The sequence below is a fragment of the Astatotilapia calliptera genome, chromosome 18, assembly GCF_900246225.1.
Source record: "Astatotilapia calliptera chromosome 18, fAstCal1.2, whole genome shotgun sequence".
NCBI classification, from domain to species: Eukaryota; Metazoa; Chordata; class Actinopteri; order Cichliformes; family Cichlidae; genus Astatotilapia; species Astatotilapia calliptera.
In genome coordinates, this window is record NC_039319.1 from 5765926 (window position 1) to 5785948 (window position 20023).

Below are 20023 nucleotides of genomic sequence, written 5' to 3' on the forward strand. Positions count from 1 at the left end.
AGCATTGTTTCTTTAACTACACCTTTTGTGTCTGTGTGCTTCGCCTGTTACTTCTAGTCACATCCTATTTTATTTTGGTAATTTGTTTTCCTTGTTGGTTTCCTTCTGGCTTTTTCCCTCCTCAAAAATTTGCCTTTACCTGCCTTTAATGGCTTCACCTGTGTCACATTAGTAGGTATTCTTTAGCCTATTTTTGCCTCACTTATTTCCCTTGTGCTCCTTTAATCGTTTAAATCTTTGCTTTAGTTTTACCATTTTATTGAATTAGCTTTTGTTTATTCCCAGAGTGTTTAGTCACCTTTTGTTTGTTTACAAAAAAGTTTTGGATTCAACGTTTGTTCCTTCACTCACTCATGTCTGCATCTGGGTCCTCATTCTGATATATCAAAACATATATATCATAACATGTCTAAGAAGTTTTCACACTATTAATTTGTAATGTCAGACACATAAGGCTGCACAGATGGCATTCTCATTTATAGAAGCATAGATGTTTCCTTCTTAAGTTACTTTAAAAATAAAGAAAAGAAAAGTTTGCTTTTGAAAATATCCAGTAAAGAAATTTGTGTTGGGAGGATTACATCAGCTTTACTTGATTTAAAGTAGTTAAAATCTATTGCTGTAGAGTATGTGTCAAACAGTATGAGCCAATGCCATTAATATGGCTGTCTATCCAAAAATATGCATATATGCCAGAACAGCAGATCAGGGTTCAGGATGAAGTGTTTTTCTCTTCTTTTAGATCGAGGTAATCCTCAGCTGTGAACAAAACAGGTCGTTTTTGTTGTTGAATACTGCCAAAGTAATTTTATGTGCTAGAAAATGCTGTAAAGCATAAAATGATGGAGCGGGCAGTGATATCAAGCTTTCTGCCTGTGACCTTTGTGACCTCTTCAGCGTTCACCTCGCTGGCAAACGGCACTTCCCACCTCTCTATCTCACACTTATCTGAACTCACCTGGGAGCTTTGTGGAAAACTGCTTTTGTCTGTATTTTCTGGTTCAGTCCTTCAACTAGTGGGTTTAATGATACAGTGATATGTCTGGAGAACTTCCCCATGTCCAGTATGTCTTATAGATCAGCGGTCCCCAACCCCCGGGCCACAGACTGAGTCATTTGGTACCGGGCTGCGAGAATTGAGGCTCGGGTGTGAAATTTATAGTTTTCAGGGTTTTTATCATAATTTTTTTAATCGTTTTATTGTTAACTCTGTTTCCCTGGGTCTTGTCCCGTGTGTTATGGGTAAGTCTTCTTCTTTTTTGGTACTGGTTTTATTTGTTGTATTTATCCACAACACGGTCCGTGAAAATATTGTAGGACATAAATAGGTTGGGGTTGGGGACCGCTGGCATTTAACACTTTGCTCTTCATCTCCATACTATTTACGCTCAAGTTCTCTGCCATTCACTTGCCTTAAGAAATGTCAATTAAACATTTATCTTCAAAGAATTTACTTTTAATTTTCTCTCATTTCTACATAAACCAGTTCAAGCCTTACCTATTCTGATAGCTTTGCACGATTCATGCTTCAGAGTACTCTTCAGCCCCTTAGTTCACTTTTTCTAAGACTCCACTAACATGGGCTGAGGGATCAGTCAGTGACCCACTGGAAACCAGAGCGTGCTGAAGAAAAATGTGAATTGCTGGAGGCTGTTTGCAGTTACTGTGAAATCAATTGCTGAAGCACCAGTGACATATTCCTAGAGACTAGTCAATAACCCCACGACAGGCTGTCTAGGGGTTGCTGGCAGTTGCTAGGTAAAACTGGTTGTAAAGATTTATACAGTGTTGTGCTGGAAAACTTTCCTTTAGTCACAGATTACCTGTAGTTTGCATGAAAGATCCCGACTTGTCTGCAGCACTTGCTCTGCTTAGCGAGCGGACATAAACCGGAAATTGAGACTGTTCATGTTTGCAGATAAGTTGGTGTCTTCCTTTCACGGAACGGCCAGCTGAGGCATTTAGATGCTAATCAAAGCAATCACAAAGACGTTATTTTGTGCACCACAACCTTTCGGATCAACTTCACCTAAACATAGCCAGCAACCTCCAGCAACCACTCATCTGTTTACACCTTTCTTCTGATTGGCTCCTCCTTGCAAAAAGATGGTTTTGGTGGTAGATGGGCGGGGCCTATGTGCTAAAACCTACAGCTGTTTGTCTAAAATAACCATATTAGGAATATCACCAGTGAAGAGCAATCTACAGAAAATAAGGAAAACCTTTAAAATTACCTGATACATCACTAGAAGGAAAAATAACTTGTTTAAAGCCTGTTTTTAAAAACAAATTGCACAGTAAATTGCACCTGTTGTATGTTTAACTTTTAATTTCTGATCCCTTCTTCTCTTCCTGCCCTGCACTCTTCTTCTTCATCGTCATCATCAGTGGGCTCCAGACAGACGACGGCCTCCACCTGATGAAGATCCTGGCTAGAATGGCGAAAATCCAGATGACTGATTTCGCTGAGCTCTCGTATGTACATCTGTTTTTTTTTGTTTTTTTGGGTTTTTTTTTTTTAAATCTTCTGGTTACACAAAGCAGTGCACTCACTGTGTTAATGCTGCTTTTTCTTACTGGAGTCTGGGGTGAAAATCACAGTCTAACCTAATGTGATTTTTTTTTTCTCAAAGCTTAAATATTTCATTTTCACACTGCATTAAAGGAATATAAAAAGAACCACAAACTGGCACGTTTACTGCATTTGAGGCTCTTAATAATCCGCTCCTATTGAGAAATGATCAAGTCACACCTGTTCCAGTTCGGATGCCAATAAAGAAAGTCTGTTTACAACAGAGCTAGAACACTGGAGGTGACACGTTTCCTGCATGCAAGCAAAAACCCTGAAATAGAAGCTGAACACTTTCTTATTGAAATAAAGCCTGTCGTTCAGTGATCCAGAAACAACTTAAGGCTTCACATCTAATCACTGCAAGTTTGTGGAGTAAATATTTCTCCCAGTCTGATTCACTGGTTTAAATAATGTGTCGATCATATCTTTAAAAACGGAGCAAGAGAATACCACGAATTGACCGCAAAGTTCTTGCAACTTGATCATCAAATCTTAATCCACATGTTGAACCACATGGTAAGGATATCCAGCCAAGTCGGGGATTTGTTCACTTCTTTTCTTCTTGATAAAACACTTTAAGTCTCAGTGCTCAAATTTATCATGAGCTGCACCACAAAGATCTGATTTAAGCCCCCATTTATTTCCATTGTATATTCTGCCATTAGATCACATTAGAAGTTTCAAAACCATTTCCAGTAATCTGTATGCCGATGACGCTCAACTGTATCTCTCATACAAACCTTATGAATTATCAGTTTTAGTTGATTGGTTTAATGCAACTAATAGTTGGATAGCAAATAACTTTTTGCAGTTTAATGAAAACAAGACAGTCTCTTATTTATTTATTTGCTCCAATAAGTATTATTCAAATTGGACAGTGTCTGGGCTTTTTCTCATTCACTGTAGATGCTAACGCAAAGAATCTTGGGTTAGCTTCCATCTTTGACTTTTAAGAAATAGTGCTAAACTCAGGACTGCTGTCTGAAAAACTGAACTGGAGATGCTCGTTCATGCCTTCATCCCCTTCCACTTAGATTGTAGTAATGCTCTGTCTAAAGCAGGGGTGTCCAACTCCTGGCCCAAGGGCCGGTGTCCTGTAGGTTTTAGATCTCACCCTGGGTCAACACACCTTCAAGACATGTTGAGGAGGTAATTTAGCCATTTAAATCAGCTGTGTTGGATCACGGACACACCTAAAACCTGAAGTTGGACACTCCTGGTCTAAAGCATCTAATAATCTCCTCCAGTCTGTCAAATTCTTTTGCAAAGGTTCTTATGAATTCTGTCATGTCTTACCATTGTTAAAGCATCTACACTGGCTTCTAATCAAATGTAGGTGTCAGTTTAAAATCTTGATTCTTACTTTTATGGCCTTTATGTCCAGACACACCCAGCCTCCCTTCCGCTAAAGATGGAGCAGTGTGTGTTAGCTCGAGACAGATGATTCTGTCATGTTCCTTATCATCAAACTACTGTAGAAGACAAGCGAATATTGGATTAATCTGAGCAGTACGAATCCTAGCTGGGAAGACATTGTTGTTCTGTTTTTTCCATCACTAACCACTGTGTCCCTGAGGGGTCATTTGACTCATTTACCGGCATGGTTTAGCTCTTTTACAGGTAAATACAATGATTAATACAACTTAAAACCAGGTCCTTATTTACCCCTTACTACGAAATCGTCTCAAACTTGTAACTATCCCCACTACCTGCCTAACTCTTCATTTTGCTTATCTTTAAACCAGTTCTTCGCAGTGTGTCTTTGTTAACGAATTTGTCCTCACAATCCAGGTGCGCACACCCACAATTCAAAGCCTCAGCCATGTGTTCTGTTCTAGAAGCTAAAAATAAAAACATTTAAATGCTTACGATGTCGTTTAAAGCTCTCTTTGCCCTGTAATGTAGCGGCGCCTCTGGACATGTAGTCCTACCAGCTGTCAGGCAGCCAAACCGCTGAATAGAAATGAGAACAACATCAAGAAAACACTTCAGTATTTTTCAGTTCAGCAACACTTCAACCTTCTAACAAACCAGAGACCGTATGAGCAAAGATCTGTAGATGAGTCACAACATCCATAGTCTGCTTTACCGTCTCAACAACAACCATTTCGTACCTGTAGGCTGGAGTGGGCAGCAATTTTCTCAAAGGGCGAGCATCACATACTAAAACTCTTCAAATATTCCCAGTAGAAGATGAGCAGCGTCGGCTGCTCCACAGTTACCCTCCAGCATGACGGATCAGAGAGGGCAAACTGGTGGGATCAAAGCAGAGTGGCAGAAAGCATTAAAATCAGAAGTGGGGGAAAAAAAAGGAAGGGAAAACAGTGCCCTTACAGACTAGGAACCCAAGGACGTCGCCTTATTTTCATTCTGTCAACATTTTTTCCTGCTCTGAGGGGGTAATAAAGCAATGAGCGTTGTTGGTCGACGGTATTGACGTGTTAGAGACGAGCAGCCGTTGACTACAATCATTTATTAATGAGAATGAACTCTGCCTGAACTCTTTCTCTCCATGTGTCTTTCTGTTTTTCGATCATTCTGTTATTCGTTTCTCCGTCTTTGCCTCTACCTATTCCTATTTCGTCTTCCCTCCTTCAGGTTTCTGCTTTCTTAGTTTGTCTCAGTCTGTATGTCCTTTCTATATTTCTGTAAGTAACTTTATGCCCCCTCAGCACCTCCTCACTTTCTCTCCCTCCCTTTCAGTCTTTCCCCTCCACAGGTGACTTTGCATGGAGTATCAATTGAATTCTCAATGCTGTGAGCTGCAACAGCAAAACAATTGCTACTGTGGGGGTTTGGATATGAACACACTGTTGGGGATTATAGCCAGCCTACAGACAGTGTTTGCTGTATTTTATCTGTGAATAAACATGTGTCTGGTCACAGTTAAATAGGATTTTACAGCCTGAGATTGATCATTGAAATGTGAAAATAGGTGAATTGCAAGGTTAATTAAAACTTTGATCTCCTGACCATTCCCTTAATTGCTGAGATCTGAGAACATTGAGATATTGCTAAAAACCCGGAGGTCCGCATCTTCCGAAGGCTCTTTATTACACAAACTAACCCAACTCAGGGTTCACTTACTTTTTTACAGAAATTTGAACCAATAAGGAAAAAGTATGCCTCTGGCACCATTTCCTGAGGTAACCAAAGAGATGAGAGACATCTTCATGGAATATGGTACTAGATGAAGTTAGGATAATGGGCAGGGCTCCCCCAGGTTATTTTTTTTTGCTGTACTGAACTGCCATTCCACAGCACTACATGAGTCAGTCGACACTGAAATAAACCACAACAACAACATCCATCTCTTTACCGAATGTTCAGTGCTCTTCAGTCTCGTGTAAATATAGCGGCAGATTGCACGTTGATAACAAATACAGCCTGGTCCCGGTCCACAGACCGATTGGCTCGAGGACCGATTGGCAGGCAGAAGGCTCATAAGACAACTGGGACGTGACGTCAATGTAGGGATCCTGACAGCATTGGAAAATAGAAGCGATGAAGAAAATCGAACACTTGGAATAGCAAATACTCACACGTCCTGCAGACGAATAAAGACGCAACTGAGCAAACAGATCTTCAGTATTGAACCATGACTTCATTCAAGGCCATATTCAGCAAATGGAGATTGATCTTTTGCAGTGGCTGTTCTGAAATTATCTGTCAGATATCTGCCTGATTATTTCCATATGTGTTGTGTTATAATGCAAAATTCATTCAGTCTTTAGGCCTCAAATAACATTGATTAACACAATCTAATGCGTTGAGTTTACCTAAACTCTGGTCTGTGTAGTTTTCTACAGTATATTGGTGACAGTTATACTAGTCCAAATGTGAAATTGTCAACTGTTTATTTCAGATAACAAATCCTTAAAGGTGACCAAACTCAAAAAACATCAATCAGTCACTAATCTACTCCCTTTGTTTTTTTAAAAATGAGATGGTGAGATAAAAACCTGTGTATGAATTCTCAGTCTGTGTTGTAAAAATGGTAGAATGAAGAATACTTCTAGCCTCAGTTGTTCACTTTTTCGAGTGTGGTGCACGATGGGCACAATATAATGTAACACTCAGCTGAACAGGTGGAAAAAGATAAAACTGAAAGCTCCGGAAACAAAACAACGAAGTTTACTTAAAATGCATTTTCCTTTGAAGTTTAGCGCGAGGACGCTAATTCACAGTTTATTTGGTGCTTTGTAGAATTAGTTTGGATTATTTGTTATCTTGTTAGTACAGCATATTTTTTGGTGTTGGTTTTTCAGTTCATGTTGGCTGGTGTTTGTCTTCTAAGAGGTGAAATTTTGACACTGTTAAATGGATAGAAGTACTAGGAAAGCATTGCTTTTTATACTTGCATTGTACAGTGTAACTCCATTCACTGTTGATAAAGCAACGTCCAAATTGAATTGAACTCGGCCTGGGTTGAAGGGAAGCAGAGAGAGTAGGAATCCATGTCTACAGTCTTCTATTTGTGAGAGTGTGTGGACAGGTGGGGATTGGGTGGCTTGGGGTCGCATGATTCACACACATGCATACCTACACACGCGCGCACACACACACTCTTTCTCTCCACCCCCTCCGCTTGGCCCCCGTCGTTGCTTGGCACCTTGCCGTGCTGCTCGGCTGCTGCATTGAGTCCCTGGGTGGCCCGTACTGTTCCCCTGTTCTAATGCACCTTTTGTCTTTGTTCTCCTATTCTGGGAATGAAAGAAGGGAGCTATACAGTGGGGAGAGTGATGGATAGGAGGCAGAGAAAACGAGAGAGCGACTGAGAGAGAGAGAGAGATACAGAGAGCGCAAGGGAGGCAGAGAGAGAGGGAGAGAAATCCAGGGGTCTCTTTTGTTGTGAGCGCAGTGAAAGCCCAGCAGGGGGAGCCGCCTAGACAATTTGTCAGATGCACCACGCTTATTTTCCAAGGCTGCCCGGCTCCTCGCCACTGTGGCAACAGCAGTCACCTTAAATGGAATAAATAAGCTCAGGAACATAGGGCTCAGACTGACACTAATTTCTCAGCCTGCCTGTGGTTTCCAACACCATACTCTGAAACCGCACTAAAAACTGGTGGTTGCAGATAGTTTAAAAATATCCATTTACTTGTATCCAATATCATATTTCCCATTGCATACATTTAATGATAGAAATCTCATCTTATTCTGTATGCAGTCTTTGTAAGTTATCCGAACACCTTTTATGGGACCGTTTTTTCCATCAAATGCAAATACGAGTGAATTATCCCTGCTTTTAAATTTACCCTCAAATACTTTTTACCTTATAAAGTATTGTGGTATTTAAACAGCTTTATTTATTATATTTAGGTAAACTCAGTCCTAAAATAAGATGTGATATTGCATTAGAAATAATTGATATAATATCCCTCTAGTTCCCTATTTCGCTTTGAGCTATAAAAGTATTTGAGATAGCAGTTGTAGTATTTATCTGTTTGAGCTGTCGGTATAGGTGATAAACTTGTAGCTTTTTCTTATTTGCCTTAATGTCTCGTTACAGTAGTGTGGTAGAGAGAACATGCTGTATTATTATGGGTTTCATAGATTATCTGATTTGCTTTTATCAGTTTGAAGGACAGAGCGAGGTTCTGTGGTTCTCTGAGAAAACTTGTATAGCCTTGGGAGGATTTTTTTTCTTTATTTGTATCAGCAGGAACTGTAAGATTACATATCCTGTCAAACATGGCATATAGCACTGGCCTAGCTGAACCTGCACCTATCAGGTCAGTTTCCTTAAACCAAAAAAATCCTTGAAAAATAATAATTTTTTTTAAAGCAGTACAAATGTTTAAGTGATATATAAATTTATAACCTGTGGAAATGTCCAGCTGCTTTATTCAGCCATCTTAATTTAAAAAAATACTACTTCTGGGTTTTAAATACTTTTGATCCTTCTTGGTTTATATTTGATGAAGTTTGTTCAAGTGCAAAAAATCTTTAACTGTTTCTATGGGAAGTTTTCTACTTTTTTTTTTTTTTTTTAAAGTAGAAAACTTCCCATCTATTCTCTTCCGCTTATCCTTATCCAGGTTGTCGGTAAAGGGGGTTTGGTTTTGGTTCATTTTTTGTTTTTTTGTCAGAAAAAATATGTTTGCTATTAGAAGCTGGTGTTAAATGTTTAGTTCCACGAACTAACTTTATTTTGCAGAGTCCTGTATCTGCCCCTCATACACCTAACCTCTATCCACTGCGCAAACTTCATCCATTTACCATGCAGGGACACTGCAGACACCTTACACAGCCTCAGCAGCTTAGTACAGCCCCAATTCCAGAAAAGGCTGGATGTTTTACTATTTCATGAAAAACATTTGCTCCTTTTAAATTTGACAGCAGCAACACGTTTCAAAAGGTTGGTACAGAGGAAAGGCTTAAAAATTAAGTGGTACTCAAAGGAAATAGCTGAAGGAAAATGTTCCAACTAATTAGGTTAATTCGAAATATGTCTGTAGTATGATTGGGTATAAAATTTTATCCTGTCTTCCTTCTCTCTCAGCCTGGTTCTGCTGGAGGTTTCTTCCTGTTAAAAGGGAGTTTTTCCTTCCCACTGTCGCCAAAGTGCTTGCTCATTGGGGGTCATATGATTGTTGGGGTTTTCTCTGTATGCATTATTGTAGGGTCTACCTTACAATATGGGGCGACTGTTGTTGTGATTTGGTGCTGTATAAATAAAATTGGATTGAAAAAGAACATCTTAGAGAGGCAGAGTTCCTCTGAAGTAAAGGAGGGCAGAGTATCTGTAATCTGACAAAAAGGTCTACATATTTTCAGAATAACGTTCCTCAACATAAAATTGTTAAGATTTTAAATATTTTATCATCTTCTGATACATAATCTAAATATTCACAGAATCTTGGTGAAATCTCTGTGCACTAAGCAGAGAGCCAAAAATCAATATTGGAGCCATGCCACTCTTTGGATCGTTGGGTAGGACTGCATTTAAAAATGAGGATGATTCTTTAATGGAACTCATTGCACAGACTCAGAAATCATTGTTCTGTGGACACATGAATCAAAATGTATAGTTCTTTTTGGAAAGCATGGAAAGGACCATCCTCAGGACTAAAGTGGAGAGGCACCATCTGGTTTGTTATCAGCCCTCAATCAAAGGCCTGCATCTCTGATAGATTGTGGGTTCATGAGTGCCTATGGAATTAGCACCTTGCACATCTGGAAAGGCAAAATCAATGAAAGATCATTTGAAAAGATATACGGAGGTTTTATATCAATATATACTCCCATCTAGATCATGGCTTTTTCAGGACAAGACTTACATATTTTAGCAAGACAATGGTAGACCACATAATGCAGCTATTACAACAGCACGACTTTGAAGGAGAAGAGTCCAGTAGAACTGGGCTCTCCCACAGGTCCAGCAGCTGGTCTCATCATGTCCCAGATGTCCAGATGTAAACATGTCCCTGCCCTGACTTTGTTGACATGAGTTTCTGAAATCAAATTCAAAAAGAATTTTCTCAGCTTAAACATTTGCGTGTTTCCTGTGTTCTGCTGTGGATAAAATGTAGGTTTGTGAGATTTGCAAATGATTGCATTCTCTTTTTATCTATGTATATAGTGTCCTGACTTCTTTGAAATTGGATTCGTATATTAAAACAACAAAAGTATCTCTGAACAAAGTAGTCATCGACCTGTGAAACCTCAGCCACTGAAAAGACAACAAAACTTCCCTTTTCTAACAATTTCCTCTCGGGGCTGCAGCCAGAGATCAGCAGCGGTTCGACGAGCCTCCAGCAAAACTTCCAACACTGGCAACGTATGAATCATAAAAGTGAGCCTACACACTGTGCCAGGACACAAAACAAACCTGGAGAGTGACTCACACCCTTACATTTCATTTGGAACAATTCAATACTGATTAGATAATACTGACGGTGAGCACTTTCAGCAAAACGGCCTTGGAAATGTTTTTAGCTGCCACGTTGGCCTGGTAGTGGTTGAGGGCAACGCGGTGAGCGGGAGGGAAGTGCTGATGTGGGTGGCTTCTCAGAGCCTTTGACTGTAGCTGGCTGCCGAATAATGATGGCTCTTGTGTAACCATCAGTGAGTGTAGACTAGAGGTTTAAAAAAAATTATTTATTTTATTGAAACATGAGGGTCTGGGTGATGTAATGTCTGTGTCTGAGCTGAAGGTTCATATCTAAGAGCTGCCACTAGGAGGAGAGAGTGGGCCTGAACTGTCTGGATGTGAGGATGATGATGATGATGATGATGATGACAGACTGGATACAAACTGAGGCCATAGGTGTGAACACTTAGTGTTTTGTATCATATTTTATATCATACCTTTTTAAGAACTGTCACAGCGTTTGGCACAAATCAACAAAATCACAAAGGATGTGTCTCCCTCAAAGCAAGCAAAGTGAAATAATAACTCAAATAATAGTGAATGCATTCAAAAGCCGACACTTTCTTTTCCTCCAACTGTGAACATTAAGGTTCAAATGAAATACCTCTATCTTATTTACCCCTTGGGCACTTGACAGAAAACTCGCACACCATATAAACTTTAATCTGCAGCTTCTGTCCTGCAGAGTCCTTCCACAGTCCTTTTTCTGTGCTAAAATAATCCAACTCGTTATCACTTCATGTTCGATATGCATATACATTTCAGTGTGTATTATGGTCTGTATGCAATTTTTTTTTCTTGTCTTTAAAAAAAGTCATTATATTAATGTCATTACTCTTGATGGTGAAACTGGAGCTGTTCATATAGTTTGACTTGACTCTGACACATCTGAGCATGATTGTAAATTTGTGCGTTCTAAGTAAATGGACAGTAAAAACAACAAGTTAACACCAGCTCTATTTCCAAAGTGTTTTTAAGCATGTGGTCCACACATTTGTAGGTTTGAGTTTCTTTTCCTTTATATTTTTTCGGCGAATGATTTTAGTTCTTTGTGTTTTCTGGCATTGTGGTTTTCGCCCTTAATAGTTGTAGTCATAGTTGTGTAATAATGTAAAGTAGTCCTGATTCTCTCTGTGTTATGTCAGGTCACCTGCTACAGTTCCTTTCAAGTTCTCTGTGTTCTTGTGCTTAGCTAGTTTCTTTTTTCCCCCCTGTTGTTATTATTATTATTATTATTATTATTATTATTTTTGTAGTCTCTGGTCTCTTAGGTTCCCTCTTTGAACTGAATCCTGACAAATGCGACTGCTCATAACTCTTAAATTTTAAAAGTCAGCTGACTAAAAAGTCTGTGTACTTCTCTGACTACTGCAGAGAAGTATCATATCCTGCACAATAAGGGTTTTATTTTTTAAACAGAAATGCACTTCTTTCTTTCTACAACAACAAATGTTTCTATTGCACTTTATTTTTAGAGTTTCTTGTTGTTGTTGGCTATTTCTAGTATTTATGGTCACATCATTTAAATATATAGTGCTGTTTGTTGTTTTCATCTGAATGATGTGATGGCTTTAAATGTTATCTAGAGCATTAAAGTCATTCAGTGTGTAAAGTACTGTGTAAGCTTTTACATTTCTTAATCACTAAATTTGTTTGTTTTTATACTGTTCTATTGATTTATTTCAAGATTTGCCGACCTTAAAAATATGATTTTAGCTTTTCAGGCTCACTTTGTTACGTTTCTCTTCAGTGAGGTACATATTTTCTTAAGGTTCAGTCTTCAGGCGCGTTCAGGTGTTGTTATTCCTTCAGTCAAAGACTAAAATGATGTTTTAGCACTTACAGTATGACAGGGTTTGCTTCAGTTGTCAGTCATGTAGTCAGGGTCCCTGTCACTCTTTTGTTCAGCTGGGAGCGTGTTTGATTTCAGTTTAGCACACCAGATATATCTGCAGTGCCTCCACCCCCACCGCCTTCCCTCTGCCTTTGCAATTAGTTATCATGATGCTGCTGCTGGATGCTTGTTAGATTCAAGTTTATATTAAAGTGTGTTGCTCTACAGATTGAGAGACGAGGTGTAAGGCCAAAAGCTTTTAGCATTGCGATCATCAGAAACAATGTGTCAAAAGCTGCGTTAATACATGTTGGGTTTTTTTTGAAAAATGATAAATTGAAGCAATAGAAGATATAAAATCACCTCCTGTGCGCTTCTTTTGCCCGGTGAGTGACAAGGTTATTTACAAGGTTCAAAGTCAATGTGGTGTCTTTGTGCTGGCGCTGCCCTGGGTAGCAGAGGCCGACAGATGGATATGTGATCAACTCAACATGAGCGATTTTACCTCTTCATCACACACGGAGAGTGTGCCTGTGCCGGCTGATGAATCACTTCATAGATGTGACAAATATATCGGCCTCATACCTCGGAGGAGAAATAATGGTCGGAAAAATGAGCTGCTGTGTTGTGTGGTGTTCCTGGGACAGACTGACTCGTTTTGTAATATTTTGTGTCTTTGGCTGCTAAGTTAACATGAAAGTACAAATATGTGTAACGTGGTGAAAACACGGCAGCGTGTAGTGGAAAAGTAAAGGTAAATGTACATCTTTTATTGAACACTTCTATCACATGCGTGGATTACTAATTCGACTTCATCTAATTAGTTGTCGTTGCAGCTTATATGTTAAAATAATGTAGAATTACTGTTGCATGTAAAACAACATGTGAATATGAGTCTGGGCTTTTCATGTTTTTCTTTGATATTCTGGCCTCTGGGCTCAAGAAACCCAATTAAAATCCCACAATAACAGTTTTAAATACTTCATGATAATGTTAAATGAAGGCTGGTCATCCAACTTTTACAAAGGTTTGAAAAGTAAACACTTTGAGGTTTTTAGAGTGTAGAGACTGGCTAAATTGTACTGTACACTGTACTGATGGACTGTGTTAGAATGTACTCTTTTAGAGACAAATCTTATATTTTTACATTGATTTCGCTTGTAAATGCATGAGAACATTGGTTCAATAGGTCTATGCATGCAGTGCATTTCGTACAGAAGTGCAAAGCACAAAGGAGTACAGAGTCAAGACACATTATATGCGGTGGGCTTCTGTACAAAAGGTGAATCTGCTTTTATTTTGCACATTTCTCTTAATTATTTTGCTGATCCTTTTAGTTTAATTATTATAATAGAAGAGGCCGACCCCACAGTCTGCAAAATGCACTCAAAAGCACCAATGAAAACAATTTAAATCCATCAATGTGAAACCACTTTGAACACGTTTTTTTTCGGCAGCATTAGGATAGGACCTGCTCCATTAATGATGTCACCATATTTTATAACAGTGTTGTTACAGCAGCAGTTACTTCCTTTAGCGGCGCACAATACATCCTGGTGGGGGACTTCGTAATATATCTTCCTGCTGGGCCTTTAGTCTGAATTACAGCAGGAAAAACAAAAGGTTAATCACATTGGGAGACTCCGCTTTGCCTCTGACCACCCAGCTTCTCTGCGTCTCTCCCTCAGTGTTTCAATTCAAGCTGCTTTATTGGAATAAATGTTGGATGAACAGGGTAAAAAAAGCTCTTTCCAAAGCACCCTAAAAAGGACTACATATGTCTTTTGCTTCTTTTTCTGCTCATATTCTTGCCTTTGTTTTTACCTCTTAGTTCCTGTCCCCTTGAATTTACATCTATCATGGCAAAGTGCATCACAGTCACCATATATTGAATCAAAATGTAAATGTATTATAAACCAGGCAGCTGGAAATGTGTTTGCTCTTCTGAGAATCACGTATCAGAGTATCCTGATTCTCCTTTCTTCATTTCCTTGCGTGCTTAAATGCCAGTGGGCGCATTACATTGAGATTCAAGAGGTTATCTCGCTGTGGTGATGGGGATTGCAGCAGCCTAAAGGATCGCCACAGGTTGAAGCATTTTTTTTTTCTCTCAAGTGCATGTATGGCTGAGCTTTAATGAGCAAAACTTCTTATCTGCGGGTGTCTGAAAAACAACACCTAGCCGCCAAGGGAAATAGATTCAGAAGATGCCTTTTGTAAAGCTTCTAAATGTGTGTATGTGTGTCTTTCACAGGGTGGTGGGCCCGGCTGTGACCTTCAAAGTGAGTCCCAACGCTCAGAACGTCAGCACCGCAGATGTGGCCAACGTGGCTGGTAGGTTCTCCTTGGCTGAGTAATGTTGTCTTTATACTGACAGAGGGAAAGACAACCCATTATCATTGGCTTGCTGCTGCACCTGAGGCCCCAGATGAACATTTTTCAAAACTTATGACTCCTCCAAGAATTCTTTTTTTTTCCTACTGAGTATTCTGCCACATCCACGCAGGCACTTTGTGGCAAGTTATTCAATTCCTTTGTGTTCACTTTGGCTAAGTATTTGGTACTGGTCCATTTTGAAAGAAAGCCAGCTGGGTTTTCTGTTTTGTTACAAATCTTCAAGCAGCCATGTTTGCCTCCATCATGGAAATCCATCCGAAGAGTTGGATATGTGCCTAAATAAACAAGCTAGAAAAAAACAAGACCGGGACACCAGATATTTGTTGTGTTTGGAGAATGAGTTATTTCATTAATGCCACACAAAGAAAAAAACAGAAGTTTTCTCACAAGGAAGAATCAGCTTTTGGACAACTTTAAAGCCAACCAACCAGCATGATTAACATGGTTATACTAAATGTTGCTGTAATAAAGCATCAAAGGGCTTCAGCATGTTGCTGTTTTTGGATAAAAAGCTTAAAATACCAACTGTACACTACTTGTTTAATGCCAGGTTGTTCTAAGAACCCTGGGCTAGTGACTTATGCATGATTTATAACTTGGTAGCAGGCTATGGAGTAGCCATGGCGATACATGCAGTCTGCCATACAAAACTATCAACCCGTCAGATGATAGCTGATGGTTTCCCTGTTTGCATAATTAAATGTTAAATGGGACATAATAAGATGGACAATTAGTATCCTATAAATAACTAAAAGGTACAACTGCAGTAGAGTTAATGAGTCAGTACATAGCATGAGATCAGCCAGTACATTTTTTTTTTCTTGCCTTCAGATTCTGAAGATGCATAAGCAGATTTCTGTGTAAAGCTTAAACTTCCTTTGACTTGCTCGTTAATGTGCCACTTGTTTGCAGTTTCTAGCTGTTCCTAACAGGTATGTTTCTCCACAAACTTTTTTTTTTTCAAGAAATACATCTCATTAAAGAAGTAAAAATACAATAGGGAGCCTAATTTTGCCCCTACTTGCCTCTGCTAAAATTACCATCTGCTGCCTTTGTACCTTTCTCTCTCACATTTAGCTTTCCCTGAACATGCTCACACACATTAGACTGACTGCAAGTAAGTTGGAGGAATAATGCATGAGTCACCTCCTCCAAAATGTTCAAAATGACGCACTTACAACCATACATCACATTTTACTTTTTGGAACTCACACCGAGAGAGATTATTTACTTTTAGTTAAAGAGTCAACATCATAAGAATTAAGAACATTTCAAGTAAGAACACTGGTATAAAGTGAATTTTTCCGTGTGGAAGAGGGACTCAGGTAGCAAACCAAAGGTTCTACAGGATCTCTGTATAAAAAAAACGGCAATCACAGCTCACGATTAAAAAAAAAAAAGACATTTACCTTCGTGAAGGATTTATTAATCGATGCTGAAGGAACCAGTGTTTTATTTTTAATCGAAAAATGTAAAAATTGCCACAAACTCTTCACATGCACTAAACGGAGGTGGCACATAATGGGTTCAAATGAGTAATGGGTTAGATGCCGTCACCGCTTAAAGGTAAAAGCTTCTCCTCCGAGGTCTTTGTCGCCAGTATAAGGAGTACCATCTCAGGTGGGGGTGACAACACCATCACATATTTTACACAACAATCACAGTAGGTGGCCTATGGAAAATGGTGCTGTTTTTTCTCTTTACCACTGTGTTTCAGCTCAGGTAAGTCTGCCCCAAAATGTTCTTTCCTGACCTTCATCAGCTAGTTTCAGTGTCTAAGCTGAACGAAATGGTTCAGGTGTTTGAATAATTCTAATAATCACTGAAATATTGACAAGATTGCCTCAGTGGTCCAACAGGAGACTCATATCCCAGTCTCCAAAGTGCAACTCTTTGTTTTTAGCAGCTCCACCCCCGCCACTGCTAATTTTATTGGTCTTTTGTGCCGCTACCTCGTATGAACCAGCCAATTTGTGTGTCCAAGACAACAAACGCCCTAATTGAATCTTGTTTCTGTGGTGGCTGCACATAATGTGAACACATTACAAATCATTTCTATGCATTCTAAAGTTGAGAGGTCATAGTCACCTGACTTTTTTTCCCTGTGAAACCAGGCTGGTTTGTTGGATAGCATTGATGGATTGAATATGGAAGCTTGATGTGGAGTCTGATCTTTGCCTAATTTGCACAGTTTAACACAGAACTCTGTTTAGAAAAATGGTAATAAATGCAAAATCATCAGTTGTGACTATTGCTAATATCATAATAGGTGTAATTTCTGTTGATTGTGGAGAAGATTAAAACAAGCAGAAATCAGGTGTGTAAATGTTTTCACAAGGGCGGCGTTGTGAGTGCAAAGTCGCTCGTTATCAGCAGAAATTTGTTGTCTACCACCTTCTGCTTTCCAAAGCACACAAAGGAAGTTCCACCTGATTTTGTTTCAAGATCCTGTGACTCAAAACGACTCGGTTCAAGCTGTTCTGTCACATGGAGAGGAACTCTCTATCACAGTGTAATTCAGGGGAAGAGACATTGTGAAGGTGTGTGAGAGTGTGCGTGTGTGTGTTCAGCAGACTACAGTGTGTGACTCACAGTAATGAGGCGAAGGTGTTGATGAAGTGGGGAATAAAGAAAGAAGGAATGTTTGCCATTAGCTAAGCTGTCAGTCCAGAGGGAGAGGGAGAGAGGGGACATTCCTGATACTCCTTGGGTCCAGTTCACACACATGCAAATATCACCCACAGTAGGAAATCGGACCAAAGTAAGTTAAAGTAACCTAAATGAGTATTTTATTTTTAGTTCTTATCCTGCTTGATAATTGCAAACCCACCTCCTTGCATGGGCACATGCTTTTACGTTTCTTTTTACCCCAACCATACACAGACGCACACGCTGATTATGCAACGGCTTCTCTCCTGTTTTTAAGTGCTATTGTTGGCGTTCTCATTTCCCGCCCGCCGCGCCCGGTGGCTCTGCGGGGTCACGGATGAGACTCGATTGTTATTAATGCAAACATTTGACAGAACGTGCTTGAAATGAAATACGGCGTCCTCTCAGCTAAAGTGCAATAGTGTGGGCGGGCCATCTTTAAAGTGTCGTTTGTCATATTCAACTAGAATATCAATCCATCCCAAAGCGTACATTATCCCCTCTAGCCGTGGCTTATAGTGCTTTTCTGAAACATTAAGCTTTACACGGCCATTGTAATGACGTCGTTTTATCATCGTTTATAGTCACACAGCAGCAGAGGGGAGAGAGTGGACTTCCATCTCCTCTGTCACAAATTCTTGTGTTTAGGTTGAAGGCTTATGGCAGCTGTGTTTAAAATCGTTCCGTTTTATTTGATCAAATCTGTGCGAAGACCTCATTTGTTTGCCAGAAAGATGTTTAAAGCACAAAAATTATGGTGAAAGGAGGATTCACATCGTTTAATGTGGGCTGTAGAGTGCATGTGCTGCTCTGGGTAATTTGAATATCCACAATTGAATCATGAGAACGCTGAAAACTGACGGAGGAGATATTCAAAGGTTTGAAAAATCGAATCAAACGAGAGAATATCAAATAAAAATCAACCATATCAACTCAAACCTGATAAGCTAATCACACTAACTTCATTCATTATTTTAGATTTTAACATTTAAAATCTCATTTTTTATGATTACATTTTAAAAAATATATTTTTTTCAAGCATAGGCAGCTACATAACTACATAAATTAAACATTTTGCATGAGGAAAAAAATCATTTATTCCTTTTAGAGTTGCAATTTTCCATTCTCATTTCCACTTCATTAATAAAACCACTCAGGCATAGCCAGGTGTGTAAATCCACTTCTTTTAAGTTTTACTGTCTGTTCTATTATTCATTTACAGAAGAAAACAGCATAAATATGAAGATGGCATAAGAATAAGGTGTGTTATTGGGGTTGTAAGAGTTTATATTTACAAAAAGAACACTGCACCAAAATTCTGCAATTTTCTTTTAAGCATTATCGTAATATGGTTGCTGTTTTGTGACTGATGCATTAGCCTCTGTAAGTAGATGGACATGTCGACATGTCCATCGGGACTTTTGGTTGCCGTAGTGAGTCTGCCTATTAACCGCTCATACTTGAGCAGCATTTATTCTGCACGCAGGTAAAGAATCCACTCACAGAACATTTACTAACACCCACTGGACATTTGCCTGACGTTTAATGAGTTACCTTCTAATTTTGTTTGTGACAAGTGACAAAATTTGGCTACTATGGTTGCTGGAAATCCCCCAAAATTAGCTTTTGCCCCAGTGGCCAAATCATCAGATTATACTACATGGTTCTCCTGACACATAAATACACATAAATAAAAGAGATGATATTAGTAGGTGTTACAAGTGACTTTATAAGCCTATAAAATGTAAAAAAAAAAAAATTGTAAAATATTTTGAATCTCAAGTAGATGTAATTGGAAAAAAAACATACTTAAGTTAAATTGTATTATGTAAAAATCTTTTAAAGCTAATCTCTTGGATCCTGTTTTTCTTACACTGGATTGGTTCTGACCTCGGCCCCTGGGTGCCAAAAGGTCCGATTAGTGCAGTCAGGCTATCCAGACCTGTTGTTGCATTTTAAGAAGCCACGTTACCACTTCTGTCATGGGCGCCCATCCATTGTGAAAGACTCCGAGGCCACCGGAGGCCATTGTCAAACGTGGGGGTGGATGTCAAGATGGTGGGCAGCGAGGTGGTGACCCTCATTGTCCGGCCGAGGGTGGGCGGGAGGACCCAGGGGCTACTTGCAGCGGTGCGTCACGGTCGTGAGAACGGGACCCTGTGAATAGGCCGGGGGTCAGGGTCAGGACAGCGGGCAGCTCAATTAGCACTTAAAGCAGAAGGAGAGCAGCTGAGATAGCCTGATCCTTCACCGTCTGTTCGCTTGACTTCTACTCTCTTTTTTTATTCTGCCAGCAGTTGTTTTTGCCTACATGCTAATAATGCCTGTTGGTGTGAAGATAGTTACTCACACATGCCGAAAAGCTTTGCAGTCTCAGTGATTGTTCACTGTTAGGACAGCTTCTGTTGATAGTGGTCAGGTTTAGACTCTTCTGCCATCACTTTCCCCCCTTTTTTAAGTGAAAGGAAGCCTGCTTTGTTAGCTGCAGACAATAGGTGGCTGCTCAGTGTTTTGCTTTTATCTCAGAAGGATGGTTTGTGTGTTGACATGTAAATTTCCTGACGGAGGTCACTATGAGTTAAAATGGGAGAAAATATTGATCATTATGTGAAATAATTATTTCTTGTAAAGAACATTTTTCCCATATATAACATATAACTGAAATTTATTACACGAGTATGTTAAATAGAGAACC

The 20023-nt window shown here is 39.4% G+C and overlaps 1 protein-coding gene across 2 annotated transcripts in view; it reads left to right on the forward strand.

Annotated features, from left to right (window-relative positions):
* Positions 1-20023, forward strand: part of LOC113010403 (receptor-type tyrosine-protein phosphatase N2-like) — a 233130-nt gene that overhangs the window by 67946 nt on the left and 145161 nt on the right. For both annotated transcript variants that reach the window (XM_026149408.1, XM_026149409.1), the window contains 2 exons: positions 2389-2475; positions 14537-14616. In XM_026149408.1, the coding sequence (XP_026005193.1) occupies positions 2389-2475; positions 14537-14616 (167 nt within the window). The remainder of the gene's footprint in view (positions 1-2388; positions 2476-14536; positions 14617-20023) is intronic.